Here is a 19359-nt window from a genome sequence, read left to right on the forward strand (position 1 = left end):
TTATTCTTCTCCAATGTATCATGTTTCCTACCAACCACCTCAGTCACATCACATTGCTTGTCCCTGTTTTTATCCTACCGTACCTCGTCATTTCTAGCATCGTTTTCTCTCTTCTTACAGATGATTTTCAAAACAGCTCTTGATATAAAATCGATGCTAGGCCATCACCCCAATCGTTTGAAGTATATCAAACGGGACATCAAAACACAAGATAGAGTTGAAACTATCATGCTTTAAGACACAATCTTACTATAATTCACCAAATGTCCGTCCGTCTGTTCCCAGGTACCACAAAAACGGCTGAACCGATCGTAACGAAATTTTGGGTGGGTAATCCTGGGACCCCCTGGAGTAAAATAGGCTATATTGTTTTTCCATTTTTTCCCCAATTTTCCAATTTTTCCAATTTTCAAGTTTTTCCAAACACGATGGAATAATATTTACCGAGATGAACAGTAATGAGGCTTTTATTGAAATTCTACAAATACTGTTTAGATTTTGATGATTTGCGTGTGATATAATTTAACGGATGTTTATATAAATCGTTTAAAATAAAAAAGCCTTCAATTTCTGATATTTTGCCTTTTCATTTGGGCCTCAAAAATTGAAGCTCCACCCATAGGGCGGGTACCGTTGCTGGTAGATACAATATAATGATAAGGTGTGGATAAAGCTCGACATGAAATAAGGGATAAAATAGCTGGTTTAGTACAACACGGCATTGCTTCATTTGTGGGGCAAAAAAATGCTTTTATTGTAATGTGGATTGGCTAAGAACTTCTTCCAATGAAGTGAACACAGAAGTCAGAAAAAAAAAGAAACAAAAAGAGTGGATATTTGTGGTTTTGTTTCATTCCCTGGCAAAGGTAATAAAGTGCGTACAGTATTTGAAAAAAAAGTGAACCAACTATAAAAACAAACTAGAAGGTTGAACAGGCCAAGCAATTGTGAGTTAAATTGAGCAATTCCGTCCTCATTGTAATAATATTAATTCCCTTGATCTTTTAATCCTGGTCCTACATGAATCAGGGGGGTGGGGGAAAAGTTGGGAGGGGGAGAAGGTGGAAGCCTCTTTTGTGTGGCTACCCATGGTTATCGGACTTCATGGGTTCAAACCCCCTCTTTAGCCTTTTGCTTCCCTCCCTCAACCTCTCCCCCCACCATATGGTACATTTTGTCTGTACTATGTTTCACTGTATGATATATCTTGAACACAACACAACGAAGTAATTATCTTGGTTAAAATTGAAAAACATTAAAAATGGCTTGATAATAGCTGCAAAAGGTTTGCTGCACGTGGACATCGGATCGGCAGTTCCTCCTTCCAGCTAATCAAAGCTAAGTTTCCTGGACCAGAAGTGTTTTGTTTAACTGTTTTCTTTTAAAACCTGTTTTGCTGGTCGTGTTTCTTCGTCCAATTGTCTGTGCCGAACTGTATCGTGTTGTGTTGATCCATCGAGATTGTGTATCTGGTAAAGTCCAGCCCACTCGTGCGATTCGAGGCTTCTGCCTCCGTTATTGATCCCACGTGCCTCATTTTCGCTCTTTTTATCCCAGGTATTGTTACGGTACGGTACTTCTGATCCCTCAGCTTAATATTTTTCCCCTACTCGCCCCCAAAATACAAACTCCATAACACTCTTTTTCAATCAACCTTCCCCCCTCCAAAAAAAACAACAACATCAGAAAAAAATGAACTCTATCTCCCATGCTCAGTTATGCCTTCATTCCTTACATCTTCCCCTTTTCAATATCCGCAAACTGAATCTTCACTGAATAAAATGTATCTTCCATTAAACACTCTAAATACCGCAAAACAAACACTTCAAAAAATTTATTTTAAAAAGCCTCACTCTTCTTACAATTCAGTCAGGAAAAACTCATTCATTCTTCTTCTTCATCAAATTTTGAGAACTATTTTTCACAAGGCTCATTTCGCCAAACTTCTTCACTCCTAAACACTAAGTTCATCCAGCCTCCTCTTGCACCTACAGCCGAAACTTTGTCCGTGCCTTCCACCAAATCTGCATCCAAAACCATGATGTTTTTTACACCTGTTAAACAAACTTCACCCACCCATCCCACCCCTCAAATTTATTTATTTTGCTTCTTGTCTACCCTTGCGTTCTCCCCTACCCCTCATCGTTACACACATTCCTCGTTTGTCCATATCCCTCTATTTTCTCCCTCGGCCTTGCTGTTGGCATTTCCCCCCTCTCTTTGCTGCTCCTTTTGTTTTGTTGCATCCTAATCCATTTTGTGTTCTAGCTCTTCCACGAGCCTCGACTCTGTTTACAAAAAAGTGTGAAGAACTAACATTAAAAATAAAGACGCGAACAATGCAGAATTACAAAATACTGGAGTTAAACACAATAATCACAGATTGTCCAGGCTGTGTGGGATTGGAGGCTTTTTATAAAACCGTTGACATCAATGTATAGATTAGAGGCAACACAATAGCTGATGGGTGTGACCTAAGAAGCACATTATGCTTTTGTACTTTTGTACTTTTTTCATGTGTACTTATTCAAATTTTTGAAAGATTCAAATTCCAGAGATTCAAATTTTTAAATTTCAAGACAATGTGATTGCTTTGTATGAGCATCCAAAGTTGAAACAAGTTTCAAAATCAAGTCAGGTGCCATATACATATACTATATATACATACTCAATAGTGGCAGAACACAACATGGCCGAGGTCATGGGGTGGGCAACTAAAATAACAAGAAGTGCCATTTTTCAAATTGGTCTTAAAAAAAAGAAATAAATAAAAGTAATATAACGGTTCAGTTTGGCATTTTTAATATGAAAAAGGCAAAGGCCAGAAACAAATGAAACCCATTAGAATTATTGTTTAGAAACCTTTATAATTACGCTTTGTAACCCTTTAAAATCACCTTTTAGAATTACCCTTTCAAACTCGTTAGAAATCCCCTTTAGAATTAAACACCGTGGGTTAGAAGGGTTCTACTTCTTCTTCATTTTGATGGAGTGACGGACAGTCAAATATTGAAGCAGCTTCACCACTTAAAAACCTAGAATATTTTAATAGTCACAACGTATATACATATAAGATAGTACTTATCAAATAATGACAAACAATACTTATGTAACTCCTATTTCAATAACAACAACACCACACACACACACACACACACACACACACACACACACACACACACACACACACACACACACACACACACACACACACGGGTGGACACTTTGACACCTTGTAGGTGTCCATTCCACCTACTGAAACCCACCCTTGGGTGGAGACAGGAAATAACAGCAACTTGTGCACACACACACACACACACACACACACACACACACACACACACACACACACACACACACACACACACACACACACACACACACACACACACACACACACACACACACACACACACACACAGCAGGATGTTAACAAACTTTTTACACATGTTCTATTTTCTCACACTTTACACATCAGTGTTCACACCACTATCTTCCTGACTGTGCCACTCATGAACTCTCCCTCTCTCTCTGGAGGATGCTACCTGTCGTCCAGTTACACCTGTTGAATACAGTAAACATATGGAGACAATGGTCATGTCATTTCCTAACCCACTGCCCGGGTTTTGCGCATGTGTTCGCGGTGTCCCGGCTGTTTTTATTTTTAAGTTCGTGTCGGGAGCCGCGCCAAAGTCCTTAAAGAGCCACATGGGGCTCCTAGTGACAAGTTGCCCACAAGTGGCCCAAGTGGTAGTCTGACCTTTCCCTATTGAGACGCTCTTTTTCTAGCCATTGTAATGATCTTTTAATAATAGTAATAATAATAAAAGTATTTATAAAGCACCTTTTTCCAAACAATTCGTTGAATTTTCTTATCTATTTCTGACCTGTCCAGTTATTTTTTAGATATATTTTTTATCTCCTGCTCTTTTGTTATCCTCAAATTTTTTGATATACATTTGTAATTTCCCCATGTCCTTATTTGCAATCGCCAGGGCTGTGTTCAACAGTACCTCTTCCAGGTGTCACATTTGATAATTGCACTTGTTCTCAGTCATTCCTGACAAGGCGAGTTAAGAATGAAAAACTTGTGCTCTTGCATAAATTATATTCGATAATCTCTTCAGCTTTCTACACATGCAGCCAATCCTGCAGTTGATGTTCGGGGCACCCGATTGAACACCATTGTGTGAACAATTGAATGTGAACAATTGAATGTGAACAATTGAATGTGAACAATTGAATGTGAACAATTGAATGTGAACAATTGAATGTGAACAATTGAATGTGAACAATTGGATGTGCACAATTGAATGTGAACAATTGCATGTGAACAATTGTGTGTGAACAATTGAATGTGCACAATTGTGTGTGAACAATTAAATGTGAACAATTGAATGTGAACAATTGAATGTGAACAATTGAATGTGAACAATTGAATGTGAACAATTGTGTGTGAACAATTGAATGTGCACAATTGTGTGTGAACAATTGAATGTGAACAATTGACTGTGAACAATTGTGTGTGAACAATTGAATGTGAACAATTGTGTGTGAACAATTGTGTGTGAACAATTGTGTGTGAACAATTGAATGTGAACAATTGAATGTGAACAATTGAGCGTGAACAATTGAATGTGAACAATTGTGTGTGAACAATTGAATGTGAACAATTGAGCATGAACAAGTGAATGTGAACAATTGAATGTGAACAAATTGAATGTGAACAATTGTGTGTGAACAATTGAGCATGAACAATTGAATGTGAACAATTGAATGTGAACAATTGTGTGTGAACAATTGAATGTGAACAATTGAATGTGAACAATTGAATGTGATTCATTGAATGTGAACAATTGAATGTGAACAATTATTGTGTGTGAACAATTGTGGGGGGATGGAGGGGGTGTGAAGGTTAACTCATCAATAAGGTTGGGGTTTTTTCGCTGGTGGAAATAAATTAAGCATTTTGGTTTTTACTTTTCGCAAGCAAGATTATTTTGTATCTTTATAAAGTTTATACAAATAATTAAAATCACTTTCACAATGAGCATTGTCAGGGAAATTTAACTTAATCAACTCACATGGGACATTAAGGTGGGGACCCGTCTACTAACACAATTTGGTAGTTGTTAAAGATCCCACGGTGTCTCCCGAAGAGTAAGCAAGTTATCATCATCGTCCCCCAAAACAAATTGCAAATTCTGCCCTACTTGTACTTACTGTCGAACAACGCAGCTTCCTGCCATCATTAGTGACTCGGCGGAAGCAGTGTACGAATGAATACAAAAAGTTGCTGCCCCAGAGGATAATAGGCTGATAAATGTTAAAAGAGCTCACCGGGGATGTTAAAAGAGCTCACCGGGGATGTTAAAAGAGCTCAGCGGGGATGTTAAAAGAGCCCACCGGGGATGTTAAAAGAGCTCACCGGGGATGTTAAGAGAGCTCACCGGGGATGTTAAAAGAGCTCACCGAGGATGTTAAAAGAGCTCACCGGGGATGTTAAAAGAGCTCACCGGGGATGTTAAAAGAGCTCACCGGGGATGTTAAAAGAGCTCACCCGGGATGTTAAAAGAGCTCACCAAGGATGTTAAAAGAGCTCACCGGGGATGTTAAAAGAGCTCACCGGTGATGTTAAAAGAGCTCACCGGGGATGTTAAAAGAGCTCACCGGGGATGTTAAAAGAGCTCACCGGGGATGTTAAAAGAGCTCACCGGGGATGTTAAAAGAGCTCACCGGGGATGTTAAAAGAGCTCACCGGGGATGTTAAAAGAGCTCACCGGGGATGTTAAAAGAGCTCACCGGTGATGTTAAAAGAGCTCACCGGGGATGTTAAAAGAGCTCACCGGGGATGTTAAAAGAGCTCACCGGGGATGTTAAAAGAGCTCACCGGGGATGTTAAAAGAGCTCACCGTGAATGTTAAAAGAGCTCACCGGGGATGTTAAAAGAGCTCACCGGGGATGTTAAAAGAGCTCACCGGGGATGTTAAAAGAGCTCACCGGGGATGTTAAAAGAGCTCACCGGGGATGTTAAAAGAGCTCACCGGAGATGTTAAAAGAGCTCACCGAGGATGTTAAAAGAGCTCACCGGGGATGTTAAAAGAGCTCACCGGGGATGTTAAAAGAGCTCACCGGGGATGTTAAAAGAGCTCACCGGGGATGTTAAAAGAGCTCACCGGGGATGTTAAAAGAGCTCACCGGGGAAGTTAAAAGAGCTCACCGGGGATGATAAAAGAGCTCACCGGGGATGTTAAAAGAGCTCACCGGGGATGTTAAAAGAGCTCACCGAGGATGTTAAAAGAGCTCACCGGGGATGTTAAAAGAGCTCACCGGGGATGTTAAAAGAGCTCACCGGGGATGTTAAAAGAGCTCACCGGGGATGTTAAAAGAGCTCACCATGAGTTTCAAGTGTTCCGGAAGGAGTTCTTTAAGCTGTGAGATGCATTCGTTGATGCGGTCGCGCCGTTTCTTCTCAATGAGACGGTGTGGCAGCTTGTACGTGTCCTGCACCTGCAACATACATGACATCACCAGCATCACTGTCAGTTGCACGACCTTTAATACATTTAATGGAGTCCTTGTCATCTATTATCATGAGGCAGGTCCTCATCACGTCTCGTATGTATGGTGGTACATAAGCAGCCTGTGGCTGCATCATTTTTATGGTGGCGCAGCTGTGCCCTGCCATTACCAGTTACCTGGTACTCATTTTGCCGCCCTCGGAAGGATGACAAGCTGAGTCAACCCACCTGGTGTTAATTCAACGGTCGACAGGGGCTGGAAGCCTGAGATCTCAAGCCAGGTACCTTAACCGGTATGCCAACACCAGGCTGTTGACTGTGTGATTAATGGAATTAATGCGCACCTATAGCACCTGCATTGCATTGTGGGAATTAATATATACAGTAATACAGGACAATACGAAACAACAGCGATACAAGACCGGGTGAGTAACTCATGAGCCATTGAAGGACAACCATAAATAAGGCTCAGGCAGTCGTGGGATCGATGGTTACATTGTAAATAAGCCATTGGTTGATTTGCAGTGGAGCATGTTGAGGCACGACAAGCCTGATCCCTCCCAGGCCTTACAAGTCCCTGATCCCAATAAATCTGCCTCCTCTGACCTTAGAATCGTCGTTTCTGGAGAGGCCGCGACCAGATTTGCAAGCGAAGACCTTCGGGAAATCCATGCTGGATGAAAGAGAGACGGGGGAAGCGAAGTGCTGAAGGACACAAAATCGGATTCACAAGTCAACACCAATTGGCCTGAGTTCATAAAATGACACGGAGGACAAAACCTTTCAAACAGCGACCGATCATGTAGGATATACACTATATACATTATACAGGTAACCGTTTTGACTGAGCTGGACTTGTCCACCTGGATATAGAATAAAACAAGCCATGATCCAATATGTGGGTGGCATCCTGTAACTGCAAGGCAGACATTGGTTGCGATGTCAGAGATCTCCCGCCGTAAGAGGCAGCAAAAGCAATGCGACGACAAAAGCTCAAATCAACAACCGGTCTTCAGCGTCCCTTATTTACGCAGGTGAAGCTTCTTCAGCCAAACACTTTGGTTGACTCCCTGCACACTCCCGGCACACTCACGACCCGTTGTCGAGCTCACCATGCTTCTGCTCACGTGCTTACCTCACCTCGTGTGCACGTCTCGTCTCCGCTCAGATCACAGAACCTCGTGCTTGTTGTAGATCCCAATGTGATGTCGCGCTCTCCACCTCCCGCCTCCCCCTGGGTCATGTGAACGAACCTCCTCCTCCAGCCCCCTCGGCTAAACCCCCACCACGCTTTCGTCTTCGCCCCGTGGCCCAAACGCCACTCCTACTCACACTCCTGTCTCCTTCCCTATTTGCTTTCTTACGGAATCGCATCCCCCATTCGCGCCAACACCTCCCGTCCCTCATTCTTATCGATGTCCCGGCCTCTCCCATCCCCTCTGTGCAATTCTCGTGTCTTCCTCGCGCACTCACGTGCTCCACACACTGTCTCATTTCATACAAAACAAGGCCACGTGCTTTCTCTGTCTCTCCAATCCATGTACCCTCTCTTCCTCCTGTCTTCGACTCTCTTCCACCTGTCTATACCACTCTCTTCCACCTGTCTATACCACTCTCTTCCACCTGTCTATAACACTCTCTACCACCTGTCTATAACACTCTCTTCCACCTGTCTATAACACTCTCTTCCACCTGTCTATACCACTCTCTTCCACCTGTCTATATCACTCTCTTCCACCTGTCTATAACACTTTTTACCACCTGTCTATAACACTCTCTTCCACCTGTCTATAACACTCTCTTCCACCTGTCTATAACACTCTCTTCCACCTGTCTATAACACTCTCTTCCACCTGTCTATAACACTCTCTTCCACCTGTCTATAACACTCTCTTCCACCTGTCTATAACACTCTCTTCCACCTGTCTATACCACTCTCTTCCACCTGTCTATACCACTCTCTTCCACCTGTCTATACCACTCTCTTCCACCTGTCTATACCACTCTATTCCACCTGTCTATACCACTCTCTTCCACCTGTCTATACCACTCTCTTCCACCTGTCTATACCACTCTCTTCCACCTGTCTATACCACTCTCTTCCACCTGTCTATCCCACTCTCTTCCACCTGTCTATACCACTCTCTTCCACCTGTCTATACCACTCTCTTCCACCTGTCTATACCACTCTCTTCCACCTGTCCATACCACTCACTTCCACCTGTCCATACCACTCTCTTCCACCTGTCCATACCACTCTCTTCCACCTGTCCATACCACTCTCTTCCACCTGTCCATACCACTCTCTTCCACCTGTCTATACCACTCTCTTCCACCTGTCTATACCACTCTCTTCCACCTGTCTATACCACTCTCTTCCACCTGTCTAGACCACTCTCTTCCACCTGCCTGGACCACTCTCTTCCACCTCTCTATACCACTCTCTTCCCCCTGTCTATAACACTCTCTTCCACCTGTCTATACCACTCTCTTCCACCTGTCTAGACCACTCTCTTCCACCTGTCTAGACCACTCTCTTCCACCTCTCTAGACCACTCTCTTCCACCTCTCTATACCACTCTCTTCCACCTGTCTACCACTCTCTTCCACCTGTATATCACTTTCTTCCACCTGTATATCACTCTCTTCCACCTGTATATCACTCTCTTCCACCTGTATATCACTCTCTTCCACCTGTATATCACTCTCTTCCACCTGTATATCACTCTCTTCCACCTGTATATCACTCTCTTCCACCTGTATATCACTCTCTTCCACCTGTATATCACTCTCTTCCACCTGTATATCACTCTCTTCCACCTGTATATCACTCTCTTCCACCTGTATATCACTCTCTTCCACCTGCATATCACTCTCTTCCACCTGTCTACCACTTTCTTCCACCTGTATATCACTCACTTCCACCTGTCTACCACTCTCTACCACCTGTATATCTGTTGGAACCCATCTGTGGATCGGTCCCATCGGCCGATGGGTCTGCGCCATCTGCGGATGTGTTGTTCACCTTGAAGGAATGTGTTGACAGAATGGTGCTCTTCAATCAGGTACACAGTCATTGGAATTACATGTGGTAGGAATTTAACAGAGATGATTTTTAAATGTTTTATTTAACTTTTATTTTTAAAATTTAAATTTTATTATTTTATTTAATTTAAATTTTATTTTATTTAATTTAATATAAAGGAATTTAACATTCCCCTCCGCCATTATCAGAAGAACACCTAATGTTTTGTCATTTCTCGTGCATCCACAGATGGGTCAGATGTGTTTAAAAACATTTAAAAATCATCTCTGTTAAATTCCTACCACATGTAATTCCAATGACTGTGTACCTGATTGAAGAGCACCATTCAGTCAACACATTCCTTCAAGGTGAACAACACATCCGCAGATGGCGCAGACCCATCGGCCGATGGGTCTGCATTGTCATTTCTCGTGCATCCACAGATGGGTCAGACCCATCGGCCGATGGGACCGATCCACAGATGGGTTCCAACATATCACTCTCTTCCTCCCGTCTACTTTCTGTCCACCTTCTCTTCCCTTTTGAGGGTCATGCGAAAAGGTCACCTAGGAATAAAAACCTAGCGTTCGCTTAATGGTTCAGGTGGCTACCTTAAGATCTTAGGGTCTTGAGATTGAGTCCCCATCATGCCGTTAAACAACACCAGGTGGGTTGACTCAGCCAGTCATCCTTCCAATGTCGGCAAAATGAGTACCAGATGGCTCATGGTCATGGGGTGGGGGTGGGGGTGGGGGTGGGGGGGAGGGGGGAGGGGGGGCACTGCATCTGCCGCACAGTCACGCTACCAGCAATGATGCAACCAGCAGTCACAGGCTACATCCAAAATCATAATAATAACCTGAGAATGAAACCACCCGTAAACGATCATCATTCAGTCTGTTGTTCCACGTGAAATATGAACACCGAGTGCAGTTATTCGCCAACCATCTACATTTCCCGTCTACCACGCATTTAACAACATACCGTAAGTATCCCTGACCGTTCACGTTGTGCTGAATGAGTGCGCATTGTCCGCCCTCGTGGTCTTACATAACGCATTCAGCTCTCAGTGCTTGTTTACATGTCCTGTGTCACGTGTCCTGCCTCTTATTCCATATAATGTCCACACCATAACTCACAGCACTGGTCGGAAACGTGTTTACAAGTACAGTTCATATACATACTAATTATGGTGCTGCACAGGAACATGTTACATACCTACATAAACATTTTAAGCAAAACACAAACATAACAAGAAAAAGAGCAATCAGAGATTGCAAACCCTCACCAGGATGTATCTTCAGTGGTTTTTAAGGCTTTTGTGTTAAATCAAATATGGCGGCCGAACCACGTGATCGATGACGTCATCATTATTTTTTTTCTAAACTAATTTATTCCTAGATTATGCTCAAGAAATTTCATCTTAATCGGATGAAGTTTTGTACTTCTCGAATTATGACGTCATAATGGAGGCACATATGAAATCATCATTAATATATTTTATTCCCCATGGAGAGTTCTTTACAATGAGCCATGTCTCAATTTTTTCTATTCAGCGCTTTCAGAGATAGAGGCGCAATTTTTTTTGGTTTTTCCAAGATGGCGGCCAAACCACGTGACCTATGACGTCATAATTATCATTATAATATTCTACAGGTGGAGTTGCACCTATGGTGAAAATTTCCTGTCAATTGGACCAACAGTTGCAGAGAAAATCGTATTTCTTCTGTGCGGACAAACAGACAGACAGACAAACAAAGACAAACAAACGGACTCAAATGCAATACCCTCTCCTCTGGCAAGGGTAACAAGAAAAAGCAATCAGAGATTGCAGATCCTCACCAGGACGTGTTTTCAGTGTTTTTAAAGGTTTTTGTAGTAAAACAAATATGGCGGCCGAACCACGTGACCGATGACGTCATCTCCCCGCCCCCCCCCCCACCCCACCAATTTATCCCGAGATGATGCTCAATAAATTTCATCTTGATCGAATGAAGTTTTGTACTTGTCGAATTATGATGTCATAATGGAGGAACCTATGACATCGTCATTAACATATTTTAATTCCCCATGGAGAGTTCTTTACAATGAGCCAAGTCTCAATTTTTTCTATTCAGCACTTTCGGAGATATAGAGGTGCAAAGTTTTTCGGTTTTTCCAAGATGGCGGCCATACCACGTGACCTATGACATCATAATGAGCATTAAAAAATTCTACAGGTGGAGTTGCATCTATGTTGAAAAGTTCCTGTCAATCGGACCAATGGTTGCAGTGAAAATCATATTTATTCTGTGTGGACAAACAGACAAACAAACAGACAGACAAACAAACAGACAGACAAACAAACAGACAGCCAGACAAACAGACAAACAAACGGACTCAAATGCAATACCCTCTCCTCATGCGAGGGTAATTACTCCCGCCAGGGAGTAATGCATTCGATCGTGTCCGTGTGTGTGTGTGTTCGTGTGTTTGTGAACAATATATCTGGAAAAGTTCTGAACGGATTTGGATGAAAGTTGGTGGGATGATTGCCCTTGGGATAAGGAAGAATTGATTAGTTTTTGGTGAAGCTCAGGATATTATTCCGGATCCAGGAATTTTTTGAAGGATTTTTTACCATTGGAAGATAGGGCTCATTTTTTTTTAACATTTATCTTCTATGTATTCTATATTTAACATTGTGATATGAAAATAGTTTTCATATTTGTTGTAAATGTAGTTTAAACTCGTGGTTATGCGTTATAGCGGTGTATTTTGTTAGCAGCGTCGTCTTCAAGGTTATTTTTTTTTCTTTCTAATAAAGACATATTCTGTCATTTTAAAACCAGCAAAGTGTGTATTAGGTTTCCCGTTTCATAAAATGTATCGTTTGATACGTATAATGCTTTAAAACGGTGTTTTTTTTTGTTGTTGTTTTTTTTTTTTACCTCAGAAGAGATATCAACATTTACCTCAGCGAATGTCAATCGCGGTATCAGTATTTGATGAACTTATAAAGACTTAAGTGACTTATAAGTGTGACAAGCATGTGCACGGGATTCTTCCCAGAATGAGTGGTCGCATTAGCTTGTACGACTTAAAATGAGCGAGTTTTGTTTTGACGTTTGGGCCAGTTTTACATGTTGTATCCCTAAGGAATGAAATGAACGTTTTTCCTGGCTTACAATTTTATTTGTAGTCACACATGCCTCAAAATACACTCTCTTATATAGAATTGAACGCTGAATCCGAAAATGTAAGTGAAATTGCCTTGTTTTTTTTTTAACATTATCTTCTATATATTCTAAATATATATCTGTGCAGTGTCTGTCTTGTGTTGTCTTGTCTTGTGTTGTCACTGAACTACTCCCTCAAACTTTTGTGAAATCGTACTATTCCAACTTGACCCACGGCGGGAGTATGCGCTCTACTGAGTGGCGTTCTAGTTATAATATTGTATTTAAGAATTTCTGAAACCATATTCCTACCTTACGACACCTGCTTGGATCCCAAAGCATTCCGCAGAAGATTATATTTCCTTTTCGTAAAATATTCAACTGTAATGGTTACTAAATGCTGTCCCCCCTGACATGTGACCATATCCTCAGCTCTGATTGGTGGATGTTTGTGAGGGACATACATATTGTCGTGTGATTCCCCTCGGCGAAGACCGGGAAATCACGGACAGCAAATCGAGCGTTAATGAAGGCGACGATCAAATGCGGACTTCACTATATATGCGTGGGCGGAAGAAAAAAGAAGAAGAAGCGGCAAGCTTTTAAATCACTCTCTTTTGAAGCAAATCTTCAAAGCAAGGTTTTGAAGCCAGTCTTCAAAACGTGCAGGAAATGAACTCACACGAAAAACGGAATTATGTACAAAAATAAACAAGGCTTTATTGCCATGGATGCCGATAATACAAAATAAAACGTGCCGGTTACTAACTATGATTCCTGAATGGCGACGTCCCCACACCAGATTTAAACAGACAAATGGGGAGGATAACTGGATAAAATAAATAGTTTGGGTTATCGTGCACTTAGCTGCGAGCGGCTTGAACCTTGTCCGAAATCGTCCAGGTCTCCCCGTTCCCGCACGGGGAGATGGCCGCCGTCCACTCCGTTCCACGTGCCGCTAGGCCTCACCGGCGTCTCGCCCACGCCGGCCTCGTCATGCTCCAGCGGCAAGCAGCGCTCGCCCAAGCGTCGTTTCTGCCTGGCAAAACTGCTGCTCTCCGTCTGTAAAACTCGGCACGTCTCCCGGTGGCGTCTCCGATCGCTGCCTGGATCCCGCTGTCCCGGTATCGTTTTCTCTTGAGGTCCGGAACGAGGGACACGAGCCGAGGGCAGAGGACAGTGCCAGGAAGGTAGCAAGAGGAGGAGGGAAGCACGTCGCATGAGGAAGAGAAGAGAGTACAGGGCAAGCAGAAGGTCCAAGCGCAAGAGGCAGTCCAAAACGAGAGGGCTAAGGGAGAGAGAAAATGTCAGTCTCTTTCACTTTTTATCAACCCCCTTGGCCAATCAGCGGGCTCCTTATTGTCTCTGGGCTTCAGCTGCGTGCCGATTGGCCCTCTCTTCCAGTGATGTGATCTCCCCATCAAACCCTTCTACCAATCCATTGCAAGGTGGGCGTGGCCTCAGCCTGCCTGAGCAATGTTTGTCTTCAAGTCAGCGCAGTGCGTGGGTGCTTCCTGCCTGCCTTTCTGGTGCATTTTGTTGTGGTGGGGGTGGGGAGGGGGGGATTTGTACTTAGTGTGTGTGCTAATGGGGATGGATTCCTAACTAGTGTCTATGCGCGTTGCCATACGGGACAATGGAATGATCACAGGTTTGACACACCGGGGAATTAACATAATCCCTATTCTACTTATCACAAAGCCATCCTTGTATGTCCACAAATATACACTTCATCCGACATACGGGCTAGACAGGTCCTCTACCTATTTACATCGACATGATTCTTGCTACCCACGATCATCGGAGCACCTACCTATGCAGATCTACCTAAATCAATATATGTCTACCCCAAAATTCATAACAATATATACATACATACACCAGATGCCAGATGGACTGTTCCAGACAGTATTGCTCTACGGGCCAACCATAAAAAAATCAACTAAAGAGCAATGTTGGACAATATGCCTATATAACCTCTTGCCGATAGTGTAATGAGAAATTTCAAATGTTCAGTTCATGGAGGCTATACATTCACACTTAAAAAAAAATACCCTAAATCAGATTAAAACTTTCCGCCAATCAGAAAGAAGGGATAAAGTTTTGATATCCTGTTTTGTTTTTTGTTCCCATCCGAGCACTTAATTGTTTCACAAGACCATGACCTCATGTTCAAATCCCATTTTCTTGTCGATTTACTAAAAGGAATAGAAAGGAGCATAGATGGTTGGTAGCATTATAAAGCCAGGATGAAACACGATGGTTTATGCGGTGTTGATAAAAAAAAACTTTCAGGATGTCATGCTCTCTCCACTTGACCCTTCTTAGGGTGTTGGCTCCAACAAAATGAGATATGAAAAAGCTCTGCACTTATGTCGCACAGCAAAGAGCCGTTATCGTAAGAAACATCTTTTGCTGTTGAAGCGTGCGTTTTAGGATAAAAGGCCGAAGGACCGACGCTGAATTCACTACGTGCAGCAATGTAGCCTTGGAGTTGAGAAGAGGTATTACTGGTGATGTCCACTTGAAGAAGCAACCAAAACCCATGCAATAGGAAAAATATTTTCGAGATTAGGTCATTTGATAAATAATTCCAGTAATCTCTGTGTGTTTGTTTGTACGTTTGTACGTTTGTACGTTTGTTTGTCTGTGACCGCTGTTTCTCGACAACCACGGGTCCGATATACTTTAAACTTGCCAGGTATATTGCTGGGGACCCGAGGATGTGCCTTTTCAAGGTTTCATATTAATCGGACAATTACTTACCGAGCTATGTCCAAAAAACGATTCAACCAATCAGAGAGCAGCGAGCTATCGCGTGTGCCGAACGTGGCGGACACACTCTGCCTCGGATGGCACATTTGAGAGCGTATTCATTTATTTCACGTTTGCAAACTATGTTGGCGCTATGTTGGCGTTAAACTATGTTTTAAAACTAATAAAAACCCCGGGGGGATTGTCACTGTACTCGCAAGCCGTTCGCCGTTCGCCGTTCGCTTTGGCGTTGCGAATGAACCAAAACATTTCATGAACCAAACCATTTCATGTAAAGCGTTCGCCGTTCGCTTTGGCGTTGCGAATGAACCAAAACATTTCATGAACCAAACCATTTCATGTAAATAGAGGGGGGGATATAATTTTAGATATAGATATAGTACGGGCATGCCCTAGTTTGATAAATGAGCAGAACAGAAAAAGGGTCTTTATTTGAAGGGACAAAAAAAGAAAGGGGAAAAGGGTTTTTATTCTTTTCTTCCCCCGTAAATTCATCCCAGATCCACTTTTTTGAAATACCGACTTCTTTCCTGGAAGTCCGAGCAGTGTCCATGTGTTTTTTTTTACCTCTCCCCCCCCCCCCCCCTTCCCATGCCTTCTCCCCTCCCAAGCCCTATCCCTCCCACAGATCTCCCGATGTCATTGCTCTCCATCTTGTTCTCCCACTCCCTTTATCATATGTTTTATGTGTTATGTGTCAGTTTGTCTTTTTGTGATCAATGTTAGCTCTTACACGAACCTCAATATTGTATACAAAAAAAAAAAGGTCAATGTGCTTCACCATGAATTATGTGGGGGGAGAATAAGCATCTTCGAAGTAGCATAGCCAGGTTAGCAAAACGGATTTTCATTACGTAAGGATGAACGATGGCTCTACCAACTGTTGTCAGAAATGTGTGATCATAATCAACTACATAGTGAGGTTATGGCCTTTTCATATACTTTATAAAATATTTTTCTTTTCTTCTCATCAAATTTTCTCAATTCACAATTCATTGCTTTGTATGCGGTAATGGTCAGACTGATATGAGTAGAGTGGAGGAAGCACATTAAACTGCCAAAAGAGGGAGAGACCAACGATTTGGAAATGGAGACGTCGAGAGAGTTTGCTTGACATCCTTGCTTGTCATTGCAGGGCGATCGAGAGAGATGTGCCTGAGAGGGCAGGTGTGGCACACCTTCAAATAAATTGGAAGAAAGATAAAACTGACATGCTGTCAACCATTTTGTAACGAAAGAGTAATAGGCCCTGTGTGTCTTAAACAGAGTGGAAGATGCCAATGGCACAGGTCCTGAGGTTGTACAGCTTTAAGGAGTTTGAGATGATATCATGATTCAGGATTCAAGCTCACAGTGGGGAGGTGTGCTCCAGGACAGCACCTCCAAGGGTACTTTTTGTTCTCTATTCTTTTAGCGGTAAGTGGGATTTTCTTTTCTTTAGCAGCATTTTAGTATCCTGGTACACCCTTTCCCTACGGGAGCAGCAGGAGGGGCCATTCATTACACCCTCTCTGGGGTATATAGATAACAGTAGATTTAGGGTCAAGCCTCAAGAACATGGCGGTGTGCTAATTTACCAAGTTACTTGTAGAGCTCACACCAGGTGGCTTAAGCATTCGAGCAATCACTCCATTCAAAACCGTTGATGAGGAACGGCTGGCTTGGCAAGCGCTAGCTAGCTGTTTGGTAACTGAACACACCCCGGGTTTCCTACCTTTCAGTTTTGTGTTAAATATCATTAGCAACTGTTTCAAAATATAATCAAACACGTTTGTTGTTTATAATATTTTTACTTCTGGTAGGGGCCATTCCTCCCACAAAAACACCACGAGAAGCGATTTATAAACATTAACAAATGTTGTTGAAGGAGGAAAAATCCCTTGGGGAGGGGGATATTATTAGTATTAAAAATAATGTTTTGTAATAACATTAATATTATGCTATCAATGTACACTGCTCCTTTCCTATTCCATCTCCAGGGGCTACATGACGTCACTGCTGGGTACCAAAGGGGGCCCGGCAATGACGCCGCTCTGAAAGGGAGTACTCAGTTTTCAATCCGGTTTCTTGTTTTCTTGTTTGTCCGAGCGATATCTCAGCCATCCTTTGAGCTCTAAAGCTGAAATTTAGGTACAATAGTGAGAAAGTGCTTTGGCAAAAACGGCATTAAAAAAAATAAAATTAATTTGATTGAATTTCGATTAATTTGATTAATCAATTAATTGATTAATTACTTAATTATTATCGATTATTTAAGTACTTATTTATTTCCTTTCTCATCTGGGCAATATCTCAGGCACCTTTTGAGCTAGGAAGCTGATATTTGGACATGACAGTGACCAACTTGACCAAGTGATGTGGATCTAAAGGATATTATTTATTTATTGATTAATTAATCGATTTATTATTTATTGATGAATCAATTCTTCTTCTTTTTTGATTAATGATTTATTTAATTAATTTTCAAAAAGTTAAAGCTTCGGATGAAACACTGGTGGTTGAGGTATGTTATTAGCCAATTGATTAAGAAATTATTTTACGATTGTTATTTATTGATTTTAATTACGCAATTAATCAATCAATTATTGTACACCTCTCCCTCCCAATACCATCTCTATGTGCTGCATGGCGGTATTACCGGGCGCCGAGGACACCCCGGCAATGCCGCGCTGGAGGATATTTATTTATTTGGCATGGGGGCGGTGTACGTTGAATGTATCTGTACTTGTCTTTAGTGTTGCTATTAGGTTTACTCTCCATGAAATGGAGAGTAACCTATTATTACTGCTAGAGTTTTTCTTATTATTATTCTTCCGCCCTATTTTGCACCTCCGAAAACTTCATAATTAATGTTCTCAGCAACCGCTGGTCTGATTGACAAGAAATTTTCATCAAATGATCGTCTCGGCTCCTATAATTTTTTAATGCTAATTATGACATCATAGGTCACGTGGTATGGGCGCCATCTTGTAAAACACATTCAGATTTTCCCCTCTGTATCTCCGAAACCTCTCAATGGAAAAATTTGAGGAATGGCTCATTCTGAAGAACTCTTCAATGGGAACAAAAGACATGTGTATCGAGTTTATTAGAAATGCTAACGTTAAGAGTTTAGAATTCGTCAAACAAAAAATTTTGTCCCCTGAAAATGTGATTTTTTTCCCAGTTGCTTAGTTAAAAAAACTCAGAATGCAAAAATTTCGAAGTCATACGTCACATGGTTCGGCCGCCATCTTGATTTTCGTGAAAAAACACAAAAAACCCTTTTTCTCCGTAACAGCTGAACGGATCGAGCCCAAGCTTGGCAGGCATATTCGCACACCCACGCCGAACAAAAAAGCCTCCGAGCATGATGTCATCCGACACATGGTTTCAGAGTTATGACGTTTTTAAGCTCAAATTAGAAATGGTATCACCTCCATAATTTGTGAAGATATCGAGTGGCAACTTTACAAAAATGTTCCTCATGGGGGGATGTTTCAATGTTACTTGAGACGTTTTGATAAGTCACATGGTTTGGCCGCAATAAATAATGGAAGGTAAATTTTAAAAAGCTTCTAACTCTTGAACCACTGCATTGATCGACTTGAAATTTTAATGCAATGTAGATCTCATCAAGCGGAACAAGCGTGCAAAAATTCAAATGATTGGATGTACGGTCTCAAAGCTATAAGTCTTTATTGTTGAAAGAAGAAGAAACGCACCGTTTTGTCCAGCCAGAACGTGCTCACTATCACACGATCTCCCGAATTCTCCCGCGGTCATTTGAACCTCAAATAAATTTCAATTGAAGATTTGTCAATAGGTGAGGTATATTAACAAACGAATAAAACAGATTTCGTCAAATTCTGACTTTTTTTAACTCGATCGCATTTCACAC

General features: G+C 41.9%; 1 protein-coding gene across 3 annotated transcripts in view; it reads right to left on the reverse strand.

Moving 5' to 3' along the window:
* The window catches only part of LOC137425012 (class E basic helix-loop-helix protein 41-like), a 178211-nt gene that overhangs the window by 45785 nt on the left and 113067 nt on the right, over window positions 1-19359 (reverse strand). The window contains exons 1-3 of one of the 3 annotated variants that reach the window (XM_068113001.2): window positions 7657-7749; window positions 7128-7226; window positions 6397-6510 (exon numbers count right to left, since the gene is read on the reverse strand). In XM_068113001.2, the coding sequence (XP_067969102.2) occupies window positions 6397-6510; window positions 7128-7193 (180 nt within the window). In that variant the 5' untranslated portion in view covers window positions 7194-7226; window positions 7657-7749. Of the gene's footprint in view, window positions 1-6396; window positions 6511-7127; window positions 7227-7656; window positions 7750-19359 lie in introns of those variants that run through there. The other 2 variants (XM_068113003.2, XM_068113002.2) reach the window with 2 other exon arrangements.

This window comes from Myxine glutinosa, chromosome 4 (genome assembly GCF_964187855.1).
Source record: "Myxine glutinosa chromosome 4, kmMyxGlut1.1, whole genome shotgun sequence".
In the NCBI taxonomy this organism is placed as follows: domain Eukaryota; kingdom Metazoa; phylum Chordata; class Myxini; order Myxiniformes; family Myxinidae; genus Myxine; species Myxine glutinosa.